The 19,931-nt window shown below is 43.7% G+C and overlaps 1 protein-coding gene across 1 annotated transcript in view; it reads left to right on the top strand.

The window, feature by feature from the left end:
• The window catches only part of snd1 (staphylococcal nuclease and tudor domain containing 1), a 158,599-nt gene that overhangs the window by 37,992 nt on the left and 100,676 nt on the right, over positions 1-19,931 (top strand). Inside the window, exons 16-17 of the mRNA XM_068586450.1 lie at positions 3,028-3,169; positions 11,967-12,076. Of these exons, the coding sequence (XP_068442551.1) occupies positions 3,028-3,169; positions 11,967-12,076 (252 nt within the window). The remainder of the gene's footprint in view (positions 1-3,027; positions 3,170-11,966; positions 12,077-19,931) is intronic.

Raw genomic sequence — 19,931 nt, 5'->3', positions numbered from 1 at the left:
CGGGGGAGATGAGCTCACATGGAGCGCAGAGCAAAAAGGAAAGTGTCCTGACGGCACTCACGCGAACATGAAATGCGCCGCTGTAATGGGTCATTGTCGCTTGCGAAGTACTGTTCTTGCTGTTGGCTTGTTGTTTAGATTGTATTATTCTCATACCACCCAAGAGGGAACTTGAGGTCAGCCAGGTGTTGGATAAGTCGGCCTTTGTACCTATTAATACTGGATTTTTATTATTTTATATATTTTTAATTATTCTATATACCCCCATTTGCCAGTTTATTGCGATTTCCCCTCTGCTATATCTCCCTGTGTTGGCTCTGGACACGGACAGTGTGTGCTTTCTGTGATTACAAAGCTGCTTTTCCCACCTCGGTGAGGAGCATCACAAGGCAGTCCTGCCTCCTAATGTGGAGTTTCATATCCCCTCGTAGAATTCATGCCTATTAGTACTGACCTCAACATGGCGGTCAATATACTCCGCTATCACCCTCGCACCTCGGTAGCTTCTTTTTGTTTCTTCTTTTAAAAAAAAAAATCTCAACTCAAAATGCTATTAAACTGCAAAAAAAAAATGCAAAAGCTGAAACTTTTATTCAGAATCGTTCAAGTACCTTTTATGTATCTCTGTACTTGTCGACGCGCTATCTCCTTATACATTTTTATAAGCCACTACATGGTCGACGCTGAATTACTCAAAATTGAACTTCAGAAACATTAGCATCTCATTGTCTCTCTCACTCGAGCTCTCTTGTAGTACTTGCACTTGTAGGCTCTAGAGAGACATTTGGGTAATTTAATCAAACCTTTTCTCGCATGTCCTTTTTTTTCCAATTTTTTTTTTTTGTCTGAGCTCAGAGTTGTCCACCAGACGTGTTGGCCATGTACAAGTTGCTGTTTAATGTGCCATCACTTGCGTTTCAACAGAGGCATTCAGCCAAGTTATTAAAGCTCTTTAACACCAACAGGACTTTAGTGTCTGGCTAATAAGTGCACATTGCTCCGCATAACTGCTCTCAGATGTTATGATCGACATTGTCATCATCGTAACCTCCCCGTGTCTTCTCGTGTCAGCAGGACAGATGAATTACTAGACCCTGTAAAAATAATTATGACAGGGAATTGTTGTGCTGACTGAGCAGCTCCGTGCTATTTCATCAGGGGCTTAGTGCATTTTACACTTACAACCCCTCCCAGAACTTAACTGGCTAAATTGATCAAATTCTATGTGCAGAAATGACTTGGGAGTAGTTTCAGGGGGGAGGTGTTCAATACTTAATTTACTTTAATAACAAGGAAAAAGCAATATATGCTACATCCTACTTCCAACTGGAGATTCCACACATCTCACTCATTAAAAGCTGCCCCAGTGACCCAGCACAGGCTCTGGCTGCCTTTTACTTTTCACCATGATAGTGCTGTGTCATGCATTCGTGCACTGTGGAGCCCTTCTAAACTCTCCCTTATTAGTGCCACCCTGTCAGTGGTTTAAGTCACTGCCATTATACGCAGCTGCAACTCCTCCCCTCTCTTAGCATTTCCAATAGGGCACACACAGGATTTGCAGCACAGTCCAGGATCGTTGCCAGCCGGCGCCTGTAGGCACACGCGCATGTGTTTGTGTGTGTGAGTGCGCGCTTGCACCAGTTGTTTGGCTAGGCTAATGTAATGAGTATTCTAAAGGACCAAAATAGCACATCCTTCCCCTCCCTCCCCTCTTTTCTTTTCCCTTTTCTCCGGTGTGCTCCACGCCCACACACAGCTGTACACGTGCACAGGCGCTCCCCCACGTGGAAATACACACTCTTATAAGTCAGCATCCTTTAGCTTGGTGGTAAAGGTTCGCTGAAAGGGATTATGTACATTGAGTGGGATGCAGTCACAAATAGAGCAGAGATAGGTTTATAAACGTATAGTGTAGGAGATGAACAGGGGAGGTGGGAGGAGAGTGGATAAAGCACTTGAGTCACCTCGCACCTCTAAAGGTTGCATAATGAGGTCCTCTCCTCTCTCATGTCTCTTCCTTTTTCTGAACCAAGTTAGACCGCACGTCCCACTCGCTGCAGGTGCTGAAAATATGTTTGTGTGAACGGCAGAATGTTTGGTTTCATCGTCTCCCACTCAAGGGGCTATTTCGGATCTGAGTGGGTGGAGTTCAGGTGGTGCGTCTCATGGCTAAAGCGCGTACCCTTTACTTCCAACGTCGTGTGTTTGAGTCCCGCTTGTGGCGTGTTGCACGATGTCTCCGCTCAATCTCCTCTGCCACTGCCCTTTTGTCTCCCTTTTTGAAATGAGAGAACGCATTTATTTCATTTATTTTCAGATTTTGTTTTTGTTTGAATTCTGCCCTTCCCTCGGAGCGCTGCCACCCACCCACCCACACACACACACACACACACACACACACACACACGCACACACGCACACACACAGTGACTGATTGTTGTGCTTACATACTCATGCCTGGAGTAGGCACATATAAAACAGTTTTTTATTTTTTATCGTGTATGAATCTGCCACTGCACCAACCAGCCCTGCCTTGAATACGCATGATTTAGCTCCGCTTGTAATTTTGGCGCAGGCACAACAATAAGCTAGTGACTCACCCTCGCAGACAGAGAGGGAGGCAGGAGGGGAGAGAGTGATTTTTGATTGCGCGAGCGAACTTCATTAGGCCACACCACAGTTTTAAGATATCCGTAAAAAGCCCAAAGACTCTGCTCTCAATTAATCCATGTAGTTCGTCTTCTCTGAGTTTTTTTTGTAGATGCTGTATTCAGATTGATTCGTCGCACTGTATCAAATATTTTCAATGTTTCATTTTCTAATAACTAAAAATAACCTCCACAATTTTATACATATTTAAATGCATCAGATATCAAGTGTTCACAGGACTTATGTTTATAAATATTCGAATACCCCAGTTTTAGATTTGGCTCGATCATATAAGAAAGTTGCATTCCCCATCAAAAAAGGGCTTGATTAATAAAGTGCTTTGTGAGCTGATTTCCCTTTCTTCTTGTCCATTAGGAGGCGCAGAAAGCCAAGCAGTTTTTGCCCTTCCTGCAGAGGGCTGGCCGGTCAGAAGCTGTGGTAGAATACGTCTTCAGCGGATCCCGCCTCAAGCTGTACATGCCCAAAGAGACCTGCCTCATCACGTTCCTCCTTGCCGGTGGGTAGAGCTCTTTTCTTTAGCCCGGTCACTTCCTTCAGTGTCCTCTAACCCGACTCGCTATGTCTTTACATGCATTAGTTGCTGCCATGCGGAAGTTCTTTGGCATGTCTTTAGTAAATAAAAAATAAAGTGTGTGTGTGTGTGTGTGTGTGTGTGTGTGTGTGTGTGTGTGTGTGTGTGTGTGTGTGTGTGTGTGTGTACTAGAGCAATATACACATTGAGACTTCTGCCAACTCGGACGTCAGAGTTGAAGCTGCCCACACAGCTCTCAGCAGGCAACCCTGCCAGGGCCAGGAGTACCAACAAAGTCTGACCTCCTTTCAAAACGCCATGGTTGACGTGAAGCGCGTGTCCCCTCTGACCTCACCTGACCTCACCTGACCTCACCTTCCCCTCTCTGGCTCTCTGCCCGGCTCACGCTCAGCATGTCTTTTTTCTCCTGTACCGTGGTAGTCGTCTTCATTCGAAGCTGACCTTCTTGTGTTGGAAGCTCGGTGGTCCAGGGTCTGGGAAGAAAGTGAAGTTGTGCCTTTTTTGGTGCTCAACAACAATTAGTTTGTCCTTCTTACCTGCCATTGTTTGTGCTTGTCTGCTACCTGATGCGAGGTATCGGGCCAGAAAATGAAAAGAAATAGAGCTGCAGCGATTTGTTGATTAATCAATTAGTCAGTGGAAACATTCTCCCTGGGTTATTAGATATTATTTCCCCTTTTACCTCAATACACAAAACGATGAATCAAAGAAATAATCAGCACATTAATCGGTAATGAAAATAATAATACATTATTTTAGCTTTTTCTCTCTGTTTCTCAGCGTGAGGAAAAACAACGTTAGTTTAGAGCGAGATGTAGATGTATTATATACAGACTGTTTGATAGAAGGTCTAGTCATTTATTTCAGCTCCGCGACCGCCTTGACAGTTTTGCGCTAGTAATAAAAACACTGAGACTGTATCTTTGGCAGCCAACAATGATTTGCACATCCTTTCAGATCATGAGAATGGTGAGGATGCTTATATCTTCCACAGCGAATGATGCTCTTTGTTATAGGCGCAATAAAAATCCATTTCAATCCATCTCCATTTCAGTAAACATTTTCCCTGCCATACATTTCCTCTCAATTTCCAGCAGGACAAACCCGTATATTTCTGACCAACACTCTGTTTAATTGTGCGTGGCTGAATTGTCGATGCATTAATCAATTTAGTAATTTGCTTCTGATTGTCTTTATTAGCCACCGATGGTTTTCATAATTGCATCATTTTTTTACATTTTTTTTTGCCTACTGCTGCGACATTGTATTGAAATGACCCCTGTCAAAAACCGTCTGCAACACATGACCCTGTTTTTTTTTAAGCACTGGTTTGTGACCATTTCCCTTTTAATGGGACTTGTGGAAAATGTCAGGTGTGTGCGTGCGCGAGGTGTTTACATAGGCAGCGTACTTATGGAACCATTTTATTCAATGAAAGGTTATTAGAAAACCACAAGAAGCACATTAGAGCTGATGGCTCCTGAGCTGAGATTTAATAAGGTCGTCCCCGGCAGAAAAGATTCATCTGCTGTAAATGAGACGAGGCGTGTCGTCTTGAATGCACACATAAGGCTGGATTAGCCCCGATTGATGCAAACAATCCCCACTCCTATTTTGTGTCATTTTAACCTCTATTCCAATTAATGTCTTCCGTGCCACTTGTTGTTTTTCTTGTCACCTTTTTCCCCCCCCCCGTCATCTGTTTTACTCTCTTTTCTTTTCTTCTTTCAGAGATGAGATAAATTCTTATGTCTGGTGGGTCATGGCCTCAGTGTTTCTGTGCATGCATGTTGCTGTATGCATGGTTTTCTTTATCTGATAACTGATGCGAAGACATACATGAAATACAGCCCGTAGGCACAAACAGCCCTTCATCGCCTCTCTACCTCTAATCTCAGAGCGCTTCCTATCTCCTTCCACTTTCCTGTCAAAGTTATCTTTCCATGTTTTATTCACCCATCTGCACCGTGGGCTGTTTGAAATGACACACAGTTGATAAATTGGCTGCCACGAGCCTCTTGTGTTTATCTGGGGAGGAAACAGCGGACGCCCTTTTGACCTTTCTTCTCTTTAAACTATCACATATCCCAGTCGGATAATGAGTTGTGTTGAGAGCAGATCTCAGTTATACGTTTCATATTCTCGGTGTTTGAAGCTTCAATGGGCCTCTCATCGTAGCCGTATCTTACCCTATTCAGTTCCTTCATGTTGGAATATAGTTATGTACATATTGAAGTGAATACAAAAAGTATTTGTTCAAAAGATTAAATTGAAAGAATGGAAACTGTGGAGTGACATTTCTCTTCCGTCGCATTATACATGCATGAGTATACAGATGGTTTTCGACATTGTCGTAAGTCATGACCTAAATACTTTTACAATACCAAGCGTCACAATTGTTTCTAATTGCCACTTTAATTTTATATTAAAGGTCCTGCGCTCCGTAATTGTAAGTTGCTCTGAGTAAATAATGACTGCATGCAGACACGTAGAGAATACATTCAAAGGCTTCTGCTGTCATAACAAGTCTTGTATTAGTCATCTGTTTCATTAGCCCTGTTGTCTTCATACTGTAGTCATCGAGGCCAAATTTGTATTCTTTAACAATGTCGTGGGAGGCCATTGAAGAACAAACTGTTTACAGTAAAGCTGCAAATGAAATGATCCCGAGGCCGTAAGTGATGTAACGCAGCAAGTCAAAATTCTAATACTAAACACACAGAACATTGATCTCTGAGTATGAACTACCAGCTAGCCAGCGGCGTCTTTTCTCCCGAGTTTTAGCCACATTATTTGTCCTGATTTAATACTGAACCCCATTCATTGTTTGTTTGTTTTTTCCCAGTGAGCCTCGGTATCTTCCTCACACATAGTCTTCTTCTTTTTCCAGAGTTTTTCTTGATTGGCAAAGACGGTGCTTTCAGAAAAAATATATGTAGGGGGGAGGGAGTGAGGAAACAAAGGCAAGAGGAAGATACCCAAACTTCAAAGAGGCCGGAGGTATGCTTCAGGAGATGAAGGGGAAGTTCACTTTCCTCCCACATCACCTTTCCTTTCTACTCCTCCTGGCCCGCATGGTGTCACTCCTGTGTACAAGTTTGATAAAGGGTAAAGGAGGAGACCCGCTTCCAGAAGGGGCAAGGAGGGCTTCTACGCAGGAAAGGGATTTCCGAGGATGGTGGAGGTGTGGGCGTGGGGGATGAAGGAGAAAGATGATGAAAGGAGGGGGAGGAGGTGAAGTCGGAGCTGTTGAGGCAGAAAGGACATGGGAGGGTAAAGAGAACTGGGTTTGGTCTGACAAAAATAAAAAAAAAAGTACAATTAATGTGGAGGATGTGGGTGTAAAGGCCTGTTGAAGCTGAGCCAGACCAAGCGGTGAAAAGGCCATGAAAGTTTACTAGCTTCAATAGCTTGAGAGTTTCCAATGGAGGCCACGGCAGGTGAAGCGTACTTTCAAAGTTACTCAGAAAGGTATGTTGAGCAGCAGTCTGTCAGAAAGATGGAACACCCATCACTCGGACACAAAGATTTACAGTGTCAGCAAGAAGCATTAGCCTTCATAGGGTATGGCTTAGTGCCATTTGTCTGAGTTTTGATATCTGCTTGTGTGTGTGTGTGTGTGTCTGTACACTTCCTGCAGTGTGTGAGTGCAGGAGATGAAAAGATGGAGAAGTGGAGCAGAAAATCTGTAGACTTGTACCCTAAAAATGTTAGTACGAAAAAGTTTAGCATAGGAGCAAGTCATTCGGGGGAAAAGTCTGCAAATATGATGTTGTTGTGCTCTTGTGTGACCTCTACGTAGAAGTGACTGCAGCACTGCATCTCATTGAGATGCATCACAGACGCATTTTAAGGTCCGTTACGTAATAAAGTCGCCAGTAAGGAGGAAATAATAAGGTCTTAATAACACATTGTCGTTTACTTTACTACGCCGTAAGCTGGGCTTTTGAACATAAAGATGGGCTATGAGCTGCATCAGCCGACAAGAAATCAATCATCTGCCACAGCGGACGCTCACGTCTCACCTACAACTAATACTTAACCTTAATAAATAACAAATTGCGTTTGCTATGCATGAGAAATAATTAAATTAGAATTTCTTTCTCAATGATTATGCTTCTACCGAGCGAAGGTGACTTTTGATTTGTGCTTCAGTGTACAACCATCATTTTTAGTAAGTCATATTTACAGCTCTTCTTAAAGCTCCTCACCTGGGTTGTGTTTTCCGGAGTCGGGCGACCATGCCACGGGGCGGTTTGTAATTAGAAAGGACCATGGCCCTGAAAAGATGCAGAAACATTCCCCATACTTGCTTTTAATTTTGCGAATCAAATATTACTCGTGCAATGTTTAAGAACTGATGTAATGAGGCCTTGCATTAGAGAGCCGTGGTGGGATAATGGTAAGACGGAGGGACAGATGGAGCGGCTGAGAGAGGGAGATAGTCAAACAAGCCTCGGATTTTCTCTAACCGCACACTCCTTTTGTCTGCCCCTCGTTCACCCTCTCTAACCTCCATCTCCTGCCAGCCTGCCTCTTTCTCCCACTGGTGAACTTGCTGCTTGGGACTGACTCCTACCTAAGGAGGCGGGAGGAAGATTATTAATACGGCAAACACATTTTAAATGGAATGACATGTCGTACGGCGGGTGATGGAGGCACACTCGCACACCTCGCCAGCTTTTCGGTCTTTGTTTGTTTGCCTGTCGCAGTGCTAATTATGTCCCGTCAACAGCTTGTCAAAAATCAAGAATTAGTAACTTAATAACATTTAAAAGATGGACACTAATGGCATTCATGCTGAGCCGACCGTGTCCTGCAGGTATCCATTTGCACCTGCAGACGTGCTGAGGTGAGAGCTCCAAGCGTCTGCCAGGTTGTGAGCAAAAAGTCAAAAGGCTAATCAATATTTACATTATTAGGATAGGACTTTGTGACATGATGTATACTTGTGTAAATTGCAGTTATGACACTAATGACACAGCAGCCGCACATCTCTTCCCCCCTCCCGCCCCCGCCCCCTTGCGACACATTTCTACAAGATGAAGCTCATTATCTCGCCCCGGCTCGTAGCGGAAGAGAGGTCAACTCGATACTGTTCCTGCTATGTGCCGGGTCAACTGAAAACGCATTCACTTCCCGGGTATGAAAATATATTAGAAAAAGAAACTGCTTGGCAGAAATGAATTCATATCATTTCATCCAATTAGCTTTGGTTTCTGAGGACCGGGATGAGGATCATTCCTCGCTGAAAACAACCCAGCATGTATATGTCACTTTTATATTTGTAGTATTGGATTACTCCTACAAATACTCCAGTAGAATAGTATGGCAGTTAACTTATGAAAGAGCAGTTAATGTAAATAGACACTTATACTCAAATATATTGATGTACTATAGCTGCCTGGCATTATGATGCTGTAACCAGGATGGGAGGGGGGGAGCTTAGCAATAGCTAGCCTGGCTGTATCTCATCTGGTTGTGCACTCTTTTGCTAAAGTCATGGCTTACTCTGTTTTCAGTCCAGTCACCAAAGCCTGACACACACATTTCAAAGCAAGAGATGTGATATCCACGTCTTACACACCCGGTGATTGGTGATCTGTTTTGCTGGTGGGGGGATTGGCATGTGTGCATGTACTTTCAGGGCCAGTGTGAGGAACGGCACATGGAACATGCTGTACACCAGTGTCCTCGCTTATGAGCCGAGCGCGATGTCAGTAGGGATGAGCGTGCGTCTCGTTAGTCCTCGAGATCAGATAAGATGGATATCCTGTAGTTTGACCCAGATGTTTATCCTGGTGACAGGCCTGAGTTATGTATCATGGTGCAGGTTAAAATTGGCTCTGCTCAGTGACTTCCTGGTTTGGTCTAAATGCTGCAGCGAGGTGGGTGTGTGTGTGTGTAGGTGTGTGTGCGTGCGTCGTAGGTATTAAGTAGTCAGAACAGCCGTAGATCTTGGAGAGCATTCCCATGTGTATTTGACTGCAGATATGGACTTATATTTATTGTACTTCATATATAGGATCACTAAAATCGTCTTTGATTAATAATCCTGTTATTTTTTTTCTTTTTTTTTTGGGACATTTTCACTTCGGCCGGACGATTAACGATTCTTCCTTATCTGGGCCTGAAAAAGCTCTTTTTGAATCATTACGCTACAAAATTAAACGCTACTTCTGTGTATTACAATTCAGAGTAGTGACAATTCCTTCACTTTCCACGTTCTATTCACATGGTTAAATGCACTTATTGTAAGTCACTTTGCATAAAAGCTTCAGCTAAATTAATGTGATGTAATGCCGTCTTTTCTATGGATTATGTTAGAAAAACACCGTTCCAGCTCTTATCATCGCTCCGGCCAACCCACCTCCCTCTCTGCAATTACTTCATACAGCAGTTTTTGCAAGCGTGTGCAGTATTTAGCCTGCCTTTGTCTTCCCTCTCTTTTTCTCCTCCTTTATTCTGCATTCCTCATCTCTCCTTCTCGTTATTCTGGCACCGTTGTGGCCACAGTGTCTCACGTGGAAGCCCCGTCCTGGTCCACTTCTATAAATACCTTCAGATGATCTTGGCCATCAGAGTCTCCTCTTTCTCCTCCTCCTCCTACTCCTCCTCCTACTCTTCTTCCTCCTCTGCTCTTTAAGAAGCTTTTTAAAAAATCTATATTTTACTAAATGTTTGAATATAGCAGGATACCTAATGGAATACTTGCAATAGAACAATATTCAACCATTTAGAGAACAGACTAACGTTTACAATACAATTTTTTTTTTAATATATATATATGTTGTTTGTGGGTACATTTCTAAAACAGTTCTTTATTTGCCCTTATTTTCTTTGTGTATAAATCTTTTTTTTATTATTGCTCCTCATTTTAAAGTACACTAAATCATTTTTATCACAGGTTGGCTGAAGTGAAAATTTGCAAATGTTTTGGTGCAAAACTACAATTTGCACGTCTAATTGTTTTTAATGCTCCCTGCTGGAAACTGGAGGCATTATGCCTCTCAAAAAGTTGACTCCACAGTTCTTCATTTGGTGCTGACTGACTGTCCTTTGGCCTCATTTCGTTAATCCCGGGTCATTTTCCGCTCTCTGCCAGCGTGAATACGCTGATGTGTCCTGTTCTTGTTCTCATAAATGGAACAGACAGGCAGAGGTTTCTGCCGGGAACAGAAAGTACCTCGCAGAAAGAGAAAAACACAAGAATGGTTCTTCTATCTAGTTAAAAAAAAATGAAACAGCCTCCTGGGTTGGCTGACTAGTTAAATGGGGGCCTGCCATGAAACCCATACTTTTGCAATTCAGTAAAAAAAATAATAATAATAATAATAATTAATGTGGCTGGTATGACATATGTTATGATATTTCCTTTGCCAGTAATTACAAAGGGAACAGCAGCCAATATTTGGAAACACCTGGTACTCTGTGTCCCAGGTTAATGTCGCTGTTGAGCACCGTTGCATTCACTGATTATAAGATGCAAGCTCCAAAGACTCCTGGGTAATCTTATTAAGGGGTTCAAATCTTAAGGCATGTGTACATTGCCGCCCCCCCAATCAAAGAATAACTTCAACTAATACTTTAAGCACACACGTGTACGCCAGGTGCTTTCTATTTTCCATCACTGTCACATTGGAGCCAGAGCTCAGCAGCGTTCTCTCGAGTGAGCAGTGGAAACCCTCTATGTATGAATACATCATCAGTCAAAGGAAACCCCGGTGGGAACACGGGGAGAACACGGGGAGAACATGCCTGGCAAACAAGCATGGAAAAGAATTCCTTCTCAAAGCCAGTTGTCTTTCTGTGGGGCGACCACGGCCCGAACACATCAGATTTCCCGTCTATACACATGCTGTTTAATGTATAGTGTATATACAAAGTCCGAAGGGTATTCCAGATGCAAGAAGTGAGACTCTCTTGAAGCTCAGTATGCTGCGATAGAGGCTGTACTCGCACAATTTATAGTGTGTGTGCAGACTTTGGACAAAACTTAAACTTTCTGTAAGGGAAAGATCAACACGGCCCCTCTCTCTCTGCCTTACAGTCACATTCATCTTCAAACACAGAAAGTCTCTCATGCGCATACCTTTCTTGCATAGGCCTCCTTTTATCACAGTATATTCTTTTAGACGGGGCCAACATGAAATGATGCAGGCTCACAGCACCTTTTTTATACCCACTCATTCCCCCCCCCCCCCCCCACCACCACCACCACCACCACCTCTGCCCAGAAGCATATCCAGTCCTACCTGAACTCTGGCACAAAGCTGACATTGAAAGGCCCCAAAGACACACATTTCTTTTTTTTCCAGTTAAAACTGCTTATACATAAGCACTTTATGCACTCAGGGTTGACCCCTCGGTGCCCAATTATACATTGAGTGCTGATGATACAGTGTCGCTGGCTAATCTGTGCCACGGACGTACCTTTTGTAAAATAGTGTGGCTGGGCGGTTTTTGACCTTCAACTATTAAGAGGGACGAGACGGATGCTTGACACGGCATCAGTTGTTCAAAGTGCCACAGGTCCTGAAAACTGGATATGATTCTTATTGCAGACAAATGGATATTCATATTAATGTGCACAGTATTTCAGACATTCCTTTTTTGGGGGGGGTTTCTTTTTTTGACCAATAGATCCGGTTATGTCTGCTGGTCTTTTCGGTCTCATCAAGCCACACCATGCTGTCCATGTGTGATTAGCTGCTGTGCTGACCTTTTTTAGCTCTAACGCAATTGTGTTGTCTTTGGCCAGGTATTGAATGTCCACGCAGTTCCAGGAATATGCCTGGAGGGATGCAGGTGGCCGAGCCCTTCAGTGAGGAGGCCATGCTGTTCACCAAAGAGCTGGTGATGCAAAGAGAGGTAAGCAATGCGGCGGGATATTCCGCTCCCGGTTTCATCCATTCTCACGCTGCTATCTCTTGGTGTTCTGCTGTTTTGGCACCCACATTGCTGCAATTTTTTTTTTTTTTTCACACTGCCGGTCCAAGTTAAGTCTGCTTTGAGCACAAGCTCATTTTTGTTACAGATATGTGAGAAGAATCATGTCTATTATAGTTTGAAACAGGCACTGAAAACCACTGAAGCTGCTTTGGCTTGATGAAGGTTTTCCAATCCGGCGTTCTGGCTTTGTTTTAGTGCGATTGCCACATTAATCCAAGCCCATTTTTCTTTTTGAGCAAGATATTTTGAAACTTAGTAAGTGGCAGAAATGAGGCACTTTCGTCATTGACGCGACTGTATTTCAACTCTTCTAATAAAGACCGGGTGTATCTTGTTTGGATGATTTTTACAAAAACATCTCGGCCAGAAAACCACATTTTTTTCAACGGGGAAATATTGTTTCTCCTCCGACCTTCGACAGTCGGACATTTGGTTTGATGCTTAACATCAGATGCCGCCAGTACACGGATTGGTCCACTGACTTTAATACGCTGATTAAAGTGTTTACTCCCAAATGGTCTTTTATTACAACATTTAAAGCACATGTACTTTTGAGTGCTGTGAAATCTGGCCACAATCGAGTAGACTAACCGCAGAAAACACACCGACGCACACATTCCTCCCCCGCTTACTCCCAGTTTATGGAAAGCTCACCTGATAGTGGATCAGTGCTCCTGGGCTTTAGAAGACTCCACTGTGTGCCTGTTCATTCACATGCTAATAGGTTTTTATAAGAAGCAGTGAACGGACCAAAACCATAATGGAACTAGCTATAATCCTGCCGCCACTTATCCAGGCCACACACTCCCTCTCTTTTCCTCGCTTTAACTCCCACTCTCCATTCCTATCGCCGGTTTAAAGGGCTATTTTTTGCGGAGGGTGGCTGACTCCCCTGTCCTCCGGTGTTTAATTGTCATGGAAATGAAAACCTTGGCCAGCGTTGGAGGGAGGACTAGTGTTGGCGTGTCTAGTTTTGTGTGAGTGGTGAGCAGGTACTGTAGGTTGGCTCAAGAAAAAAAAAATCATTGTATCACCATTAATGCAAGCAACAAATGATTTTTGGGATTGACAGGAGGTGCAACCCCTTCAAGAGTTTATGCAGCAAACTCTTGAAGGCAAGGCAATTTTATACATACAATTCTATACATTTACTGGCAAGGCATATGCCTTGCTAGTGAGTATAAAATTGAAGTAAATGTATAAAATATATATGTTATATAAACAATATATATCCGATGTATGAGACCTGTACACTGGCCACACTCTACTGTCTTTTTTCGATGCACGCGCACACACATTAAATTAAGTTATCATGCACATAACCGCTTCCATCCATCCGTACACTGTGACGCACACACTTTCTCACACATTCTCTCCCTTGCCAGTCATCGGTGGTGTCAGCAAGTTTTTTTTTTTTTCCCCTCGCAGATAGGAGGCAGCTAGCAGGCACTGGCAGGACGAAGCCTTATAATGAGTCCTGAGCCCAGTGCGGGGGCTGCTTGGCTGGCTGCACTGACCTGCTGTTATGGGCTAATATGAACACAAACTCTCACTCTCAAACGGACACATTCAAGAAGGGAAGAAAAAAAAAACCCCAACAACACAGTTAGGCTTTCACACATGAGAGCTGTCACTTTTCCAAAAAAAAAAAAAAAAGAAAAGGCAAAATCATTATCTAAAAGGAAAGTAGCCGGTTGAAAATCCCTGTTAACAATCCCTTGTTGAAAAAAGGAGCATGGCGATAATAAGTGACGGCACACATCTAGCTGGAGAAGCGTGTTCAACAATGGCCGACGCTGGCACAGGAAGAGCGTCGCATGACAGAAAGCCAGAGTGAAAAGGTTAGGGCGAGTGCAGAGGCTCTAACAAGAGACGAGTAAGTAGCAGCGGAATAAAAGGCGCGATGTATGACGGAGAGGAAGAAGCGCTCCGTTCCCTTGATCCACCCTTGTCTCCATCTCTCTCCTCTCCCCCCGTGAGGCGCAGCGACTGCTGCTGAAACAGGTTATTAAGGTGTGTCACACTCGAGCATGAATATGGATCGTTTGATTTCATTAGCATAAGATTCTGCTGTTGATTCATCTCTGAATAGCGTCTGATTGCGGGGAGCCGTTTTAAGACGCTGAGACGATGGCCTCGCGTGAATGACATTTTGATTTGCGTTTTTTTTCTTTTTGCCCGCGTATTTATTTGCATTCACAAAATATATTTTCCCGCTGCACGCCACTCGACAGCCATTTTGAGTTCTGTGGGGGGCGTTGTTGATTTGATGACATGTTGACTCAATGGTCCGCGCTTCACACTCCAGTATTTCTCTTCCATTAGCTGCTCTCTCGCTCTTGTCTCCTTATTTGAAAGTGAGCTTGGGTGCCGGTCGTTGCCTCGTCTTTTTTTCTCTCTTTTCTTTCTTTTGTTCCGCTTTTTTCTTTTTCTTTCTCAGGACTTGCACAGAACAGCCCTCTCGCCGCTTTCTCTTTTTCCCCAAATCATTCGTGCCTCGTTCTTTGGCGTCCACTTTAGAATCTCTGACTGACATTTGCTCTTAGCTCGGTTGCTCGCTCCCTCCCCGCCTGCCGTTTGGCCCGATCACCCCTCCTTCCCGTTTCTCTCTCTGTCTCTCTCTGTCTCTCTCTCTCTCTCTCTCTCTCTCTCTCTCTCTGTCTCTGTCTCTGTCTCTCTCTTTCTCTCTCTCTCTCTCTCTCTCTCTCTCTCTCTCTCTCTCTCTCTCTCTAAACTGCCACACAGCCGTGTCTTAATTTCTCCCGATGCAGGAAGGCATAATTAATGTGGCATCCAGTGAAGGGAGAGACCCTGGTTTGCCATCTCCTCCATTTACCACCACCTCTCAATCCCTCCGTTTCTCTCTCTGGTGATTCGCTGCGGCTTAAAAAAAAAAGAAAGAAAAAAATTTCTCACTTTCAGACTCTCTCTTTTGTAACGAAAAAAAAACAAACACTTTTGTGTTTATCTGTCTTCTTTCATCCCTCCTTCCCTTCCCTTCTTCCTCTCTTTCCCTGTCTGTCTGCCTCTCTCTATTCCTGCACACGCTGCGTTGCGTTAATCTCTGACAGACACTGCTCCCCGTTCCCAGTGTGGAACCAAAACAGCGGCGCAGAATTCTGCGGGGTAAAAAAGAAAATACAAAAACACATCCGTAAACACCACTCCCCAGACATTTCCCTTTTTTCATTTTAATGTCCTCCATTTAATTTCTCTCACCTCCAACCTTCCATTGACAAAAAAACACCCATTCAGAGTCTCTCTGTTGAGTTCTCTTTTTGCTTTTGGGTGGCAACTTCAAACGCTTAGCCGAACCAGGAGGGAGGAGGACGGGAGAATTTTACCGCATTGACGCTTTTATCTCAGATGAGTCAGCTTGAGAGAGAGAGGACATAATTAATGGTGTAGTGATAGTTAATAAAATAAACACGTCAGTGAAACAATATTTAAACGGTTCCCAGCGCCTCATTAAAACAGTGTGTGTTTAAGAAGTCTCACTCCAAACTGAGAGGGCTGCGATTTCAAAAATGTGATGCTGGCGTCAAAGTACAGCGCATCACACTTCAAAGATGCTATTTAAGACCTGTGCCGAAAAAAAATAGTTGATGCTCTCAGGGTGGAAAAAAATAGTATTTGATTTCAGCCTGTCGGTATTTGCATAATTTCATATTTTTGCTATTACAGTAACCAGTTGCCACTACTTGTGTTTATAATATTATCTCAGAGCGAATGTGACTCATCAGCTTCGAAACTTTTGCAGAAAACAGAACCGTCTGTCAACTGGAACCGTTGTGGTGTGTGTGTGTGTGTGTGTGTATGTGTATGTATATATATGTGTGTGTATATATATATATATATATATATATATATATATATATATATATATATATATATATATATATATATGAGATGAGGGTACATTAGAGATGGAGTGTTTGAGCAGGTATGAGAGCAGGCTAAGTGGACAGTAATATGCAATGTACTGATCCACCTACGTAAACAGTCAGTCCTGTTGACCTCAATCAGTCTGGCTGGTCCCTCATTTACTGCAGTGTGTGTGTGTGTGTGTGTGTATATATATATATATATATATATATATATATATATATATATATATATATATATATAATGTAGTATTTATCTAATTCAAACGCAGAGATTCTCGCACAGCTTTCATTCTCTCACTCCCTTCTAGTCATGTAAAGACAAACATGCACGCACAGTTTATGAAGTATGTTTTGATACAAGTGTATATATATATATATATATATTAACAACTGAGCCATGAAAGATACCTTGGCTTGCTTTAAGGAACTAAGCTGTTTGCTGTTTGTGATGGATCGGCCTACATTAAACGGCATGTGACGGATGCGGTGTAGCAGCCGTTGTCTCTTGTTATCGTTCCGAGTCCTTCGGTCACTGAAAACTTGTCAACCCTCCATTTAGTCGGAAATTATATTTTCAATCGACGCATGAGCAGCCACGGTGGAGTTTTTACTCATCCGGAGTTTGATTGTCATCCTTTTGGAACAACAATTTAGAAACACTTCATATTCACCTCAGATTTCAGCTGCAGATGAGACGAAATTATACGATGATGATTAACGAGTGTTAATTGCAGTAATTGGGCAAGAAAAAGAAGGAAAAAACAAAAAATGAATTAGCTTTTGAACATAATTGCCATAACACGCACACACAAACACTGGCGGGCACCTACCTCTCTGTGCGGAACGTCAGTTTTTCGGTGTCATGTAGCTTGCTCGTCGCTCCCTCGCGTCCAAAAAAAAACCCTGTTTGGACATGCCTAAACCGGGTTGTGTGTGTGTGTGTGTGTGTCCCCACCCACCTTACACCCCACCTCGTGTGAACACCGTGCCGCCGGGCTGCCATACGTGGGGGCTGGCTGGCCCAGGCTGCCTTCAGACCTGCGGGAGGCGGTGTTGTGGAGCCTTGATGAGTCACTGTGCTAATGCCTGCCTGTACAGATCTTACAGCGCTCCGCTTTAATAACTGCTCTTTTAATTAAATGTTAATACATCCAACACCTTTTTGTAATATCAGGGGGCTTTTGAGTTCTGTTCCCTGTGTGGTGATTCTTAAAGTACCACAATGAAAAGTAGAACCAGGTAGGATTAGACTGGAAAAAGTATTAATTCGCTGTGTTATTCGTTTTTCCATTTTTAGGGATTCTGATTTATTTCTTCATGTTTTTTTGTTTTTTTAACCCATCAGGGTATGGCCAAAATGGTATTCGGGACAGCCGTTTTAAATACACACCGCGAAGCACTAATTGAATAATTGAAGTGTTATCTTGTTGTCTCTTCTTCCATCTGCCTCTGTGCACATCTGTGGTCAATGCAACTCCAATCAATTAATTTAGCATTCTTCACGCACACACACACACACACACACACACACACACACACACACACACACACACACAGAGGCGCGCAGAATGCATCCTTCATGCAGTCGAGCCTCTTTTATACGTCTTATTTTGCCTTTCGGGGCTGTAGGAGAGCATTGGATTTCTCCACAGCTTCCATGCTCGCACATTGATTTCCGATCACGCTTGAATTATTTTGGCACGAGGCCGATTATACAAGTGCCGCTTTGACCGTGTCTCCCCCTCTTCACCCACTAGCCGCACATTCTGCTGTTTTAATATTGGCCCGTTTTGTTGACATCCACGTGTGTCCGGTTGCTTTTTTTGCATTATTTCTTTACTTGTTTTTCCAATCTCATATTTTTTTTGCGTAACCGTGCAGTGTGTGTGTGAGAGTACGAGAGAGAGAGAGAGAGCTAGAGAGCGAGAATATGAGTACACATGATGAATAATGCATGGTGTGGTTTCCTGGTCAGCGAGACCGAGAGACAGACGGTGGGGACGGTGAACAGCCCCCCGGGTCCTTTTTTTTTTCTCTTTCTCTCTCTGCCACATACTGTAGTTAAACCACGAGTGCAGAAGGCCGCCCAGTTTCTAGAAGACTGCTGCTTTATAGCCACAGACGGGATCTGACCCCATCCATTCATAACTGCATCACTTTGTCCCATTGTATAATGGCTAATTCCTGTAGTAGCGTTACCAACAGGCCCATGCTATTGTGTTTTCTTTATTGCCGCGATATGACCCACATGGGGCTTTTTTTAACGGTTTTAACATTGCATCAAAGTGACTCGTCATTGGCGGATAAAGACTTTAGGAATTGTAAATGTCGTCGCCGTCATTACTCGCGTCGATACAAACCTGAAAGACCCACTTTTTGACGCGTCGTCCGTTTATCCATCGCTCTGGTATCGAGGCCCCTTTCGCCATGGCCACGAGCCACAACAATCGTGTTCCCGTGTCGGCAGTGGACGAGTCTTCGCTCGCTGAATCGGAGTACTGTCGCCCAAAAGATTTCCGGCAAAACTGGGTCAGGGTTGCACTTTTAAATTGAGATTACATTTTTTTTTTATTTTGAGTCTGAACCTGACACCCACCCCGCGAGCCTAATTGCCATTAAAAGTAGTTTATATTATTGAGTTCCGGCCGTGAATTCTGATGCTCGCAAAAAGCCTGCGTACACTGCCGGCGGCTAATTGGTGTCACGGGGAAAGTTCAGCTACTGCGTCAGTTTGCAAATACAAGTGTGTGGGTGTGGGTGTGTGTCACAGTTGGGCGGCGACGGTGGCGGCGTTCCTTGAAAATCGTGGATTAAAGCCTGAAGGTGAACAGAGCGACCGGCGTGCACACACACACACACACACACACACACACACACACACACACACACACACACACACACACACACACACACACACATTCACACCATCGCGGCGACGGAGAGATAGATGGGCCTGAATAGAGATGGAGAGATGAGAGAAAGGGAGGAACCTGCTCAACGCTTTATCGCCCCAACTCGTTTACGAGGGCGACCTTGTGCTTTAACGCACGCCTGCGTGTGTGTGTGTGTGTGTGTGTGTGTGTGTGTGTGTGTGTGTGTGTGTGTGCGCGCGCGTGGCTGTGTGTGAAATGGAATTGCGGCTTCGCCGTCCACCCTGATAAGCATACCCTGGAAACGGTGCAAAGACACAGGCACACACTGTGCTTGGGGACCAGCCGAATCCTCTTAGCCTTTTCCTCCACATGAAGGACACTGCAGCACTCTTCCACATCAATGAGGGCGATAGTATAATGCTCTCACACACTTGCACTGTACTGTCTCGCACTATATCACTCACTGTGTTCGTCTCATCTTTAATTCTCTTTCTTTCTGAGTTTTTTTTCCCCTTTTCTTTTGTTCTCCACTTCTTTTTTCCCCCATGTTGGTCTACATTTCTGCTGCTTCTCTATTCCATTTTGAGGACAAGACTTTGCTGCTCGAGAGCATAATGAAGGTACAGGGCATCAGTGTGTGTGTGTGTGCATGTGTGTGTGTGTGTGTGCTCACATTCCTAGACAAACAGACTTCTTATTAAAATGATTCTTAAAACCGGAGGCCAGAAGACTGAATGTTTCATAATTGAGGCAGAAGGAGAACTGACTTCTATTGTCTCTGCCGTCTTAGTTTTTTTGGGGCCTTTGCTCAGTTATACTCTCGGGTCTCTCTCCCTTTTAAAAAAACAACAACATCCAAATAAAATAGCCAAACTACATTTTTAGTCCATCTGAGAATCCTGCAGGCGGCCAGCCAGATGGCCAGTGGCTGTTTCAATACACATGCCATTACCTGGCTCATTATTTGGCTTCTGTACTTCTTTCATCTTTTGGCTCTTATTCATTTTTGCTTTT

This window comes from Clinocottus analis, unplaced genomic scaffold, assembly GCF_023055335.1.
Source record: "Clinocottus analis isolate CAN_PGR_092001 unplaced genomic scaffold, fCliAna1.0.p SCAF_20, whole genome shotgun sequence".
Lineage (NCBI taxonomy): Eukaryota > Metazoa > Chordata > Actinopteri > Perciformes > Cottidae > Clinocottus > Clinocottus analis.
Note: the sequence above shows the minus strand (reverse complement) of the source record. Positions and strands in the feature narration are given on the sequence as shown.